At 45.3% G+C, this 1,126-nt stretch overlaps 1 protein-coding gene across 1 annotated transcript; it reads left to right on the top strand.

The window, feature by feature from the left end:
* Window positions 1-612, top strand: LOC119768008 (general odorant-binding protein 56d-like). The gene is made up of 2 exons (XM_038258262.1): window positions 1-133; window positions 201-612. The coding sequence occupies exons 1-2, from the start codon at window positions 83-85 to the stop codon at window positions 546-548; spliced, it is 399 nt and encodes a 132-aa protein (XP_038114190.1). The 5' UTR covers window positions 1-82; the 3' UTR covers window positions 549-612.
* The last annotated feature ends 514 nt before the right edge of the window (window positions 613-1,126 follow it).

The raw sequence follows: 1,126 nt of genomic DNA, 5'->3' as shown, positions 1-1,126 counted from the left end.
GATGGTCCACTCGTATAAAACGGCCCGCCGGGCTGGACCAGGGGTATCAGTTCGTCTCTAGCGTCGATCCAGAACAGTAACAATGAAGTCTTTCGTGTGCGTCGTGGTTCTAGTCGCTCTGGTTGGAGTTAACGTGAGTATTGTCACCTAGATCCTTGGGAAGGGTTCTGAAAAAGGGTTTCGTTTCCATCCCGGCGCAGGCCCTGACCGAGGAGCAGCTCAAGAAAGCCGACGGATTCGCCAAGGAGTGCCTCGAGCAGGCCACCGGACTGACCAAGGATACCATCGCGAAGCTGCGCGCCGGTGATTTCACGGACGTGGACCAGACCCAGAAGTGCTTCACGCGGTGCTTCCTTGAGCGGGCCGGTTTCATGGACGCCGAGGGTGCGCTGATCAACGACTACGCCATCGAGCGGCTTTCGCTGGACCGCGAGAAGAGCAAGGTCGAAGCGCTGGTCACCAAGTGCAGCCAGAAGATGGACGACCCCTGCGAGACGGCGTTCCGGGCCTTCGAGTGCTACTTCAACGGCAATGCGTCGCTGTTCTAGGTGGTGAGATGTGATTTTAGTAGTTTAGTGTACCGTGAGTGAATAAATGTTTGAAAATGAAAAATGGTTTGATATGCTTTTCAAGAGAAAATAATCCTTTTTGAACTCAGCCTGGCATTTGTTCGGAAGATAAGTCAAGAATCAAATCAATTCAATTCGGGATTATTTGTGAATAATCCGGTTACATTATGTTCATTTGCAGTACATAAAAAAGTTAAGGAGTTCCATTCAGCTGTGTTTTAAATCTCATTCCATTTTGGAACGATTAATATTGTTTATAACTAAGAGATTGCCAAGAGTAGGCAAAAAAAAAATTAAAAAAATGTTAATTAAGTTTTAAAATTATATCAGTTGTATACTAGCCCGGAGAGTGCCCATTTTGTATGACAAGCTCCCATCATTGTAAGGGAACTTGTTTGGGAAAATTAATGATGCAAAATGAGTTCTTTTGACATGGATATGGATAAAGTTTCATCCAAATCAAATACAGCAATTCCTCACGAAAACAGCATGATTCGAAAAAAAGTTCTCCGATCGGTCTCGGCCGAAATAATTAGACACGTATTTTTTTGTTTGGC

Source organism: Culex quinquefasciatus, chromosome 2, assembly GCF_015732765.1.
Source record: "Culex quinquefasciatus strain JHB chromosome 2, VPISU_Cqui_1.0_pri_paternal, whole genome shotgun sequence".
NCBI lineage: Eukaryota > Metazoa > Arthropoda > Insecta > Diptera > Culicidae > Culex > Culex quinquefasciatus.
Note: the sequence above shows the minus strand (reverse complement) of the source record. Positions and strands in the feature narration are given on the sequence as shown.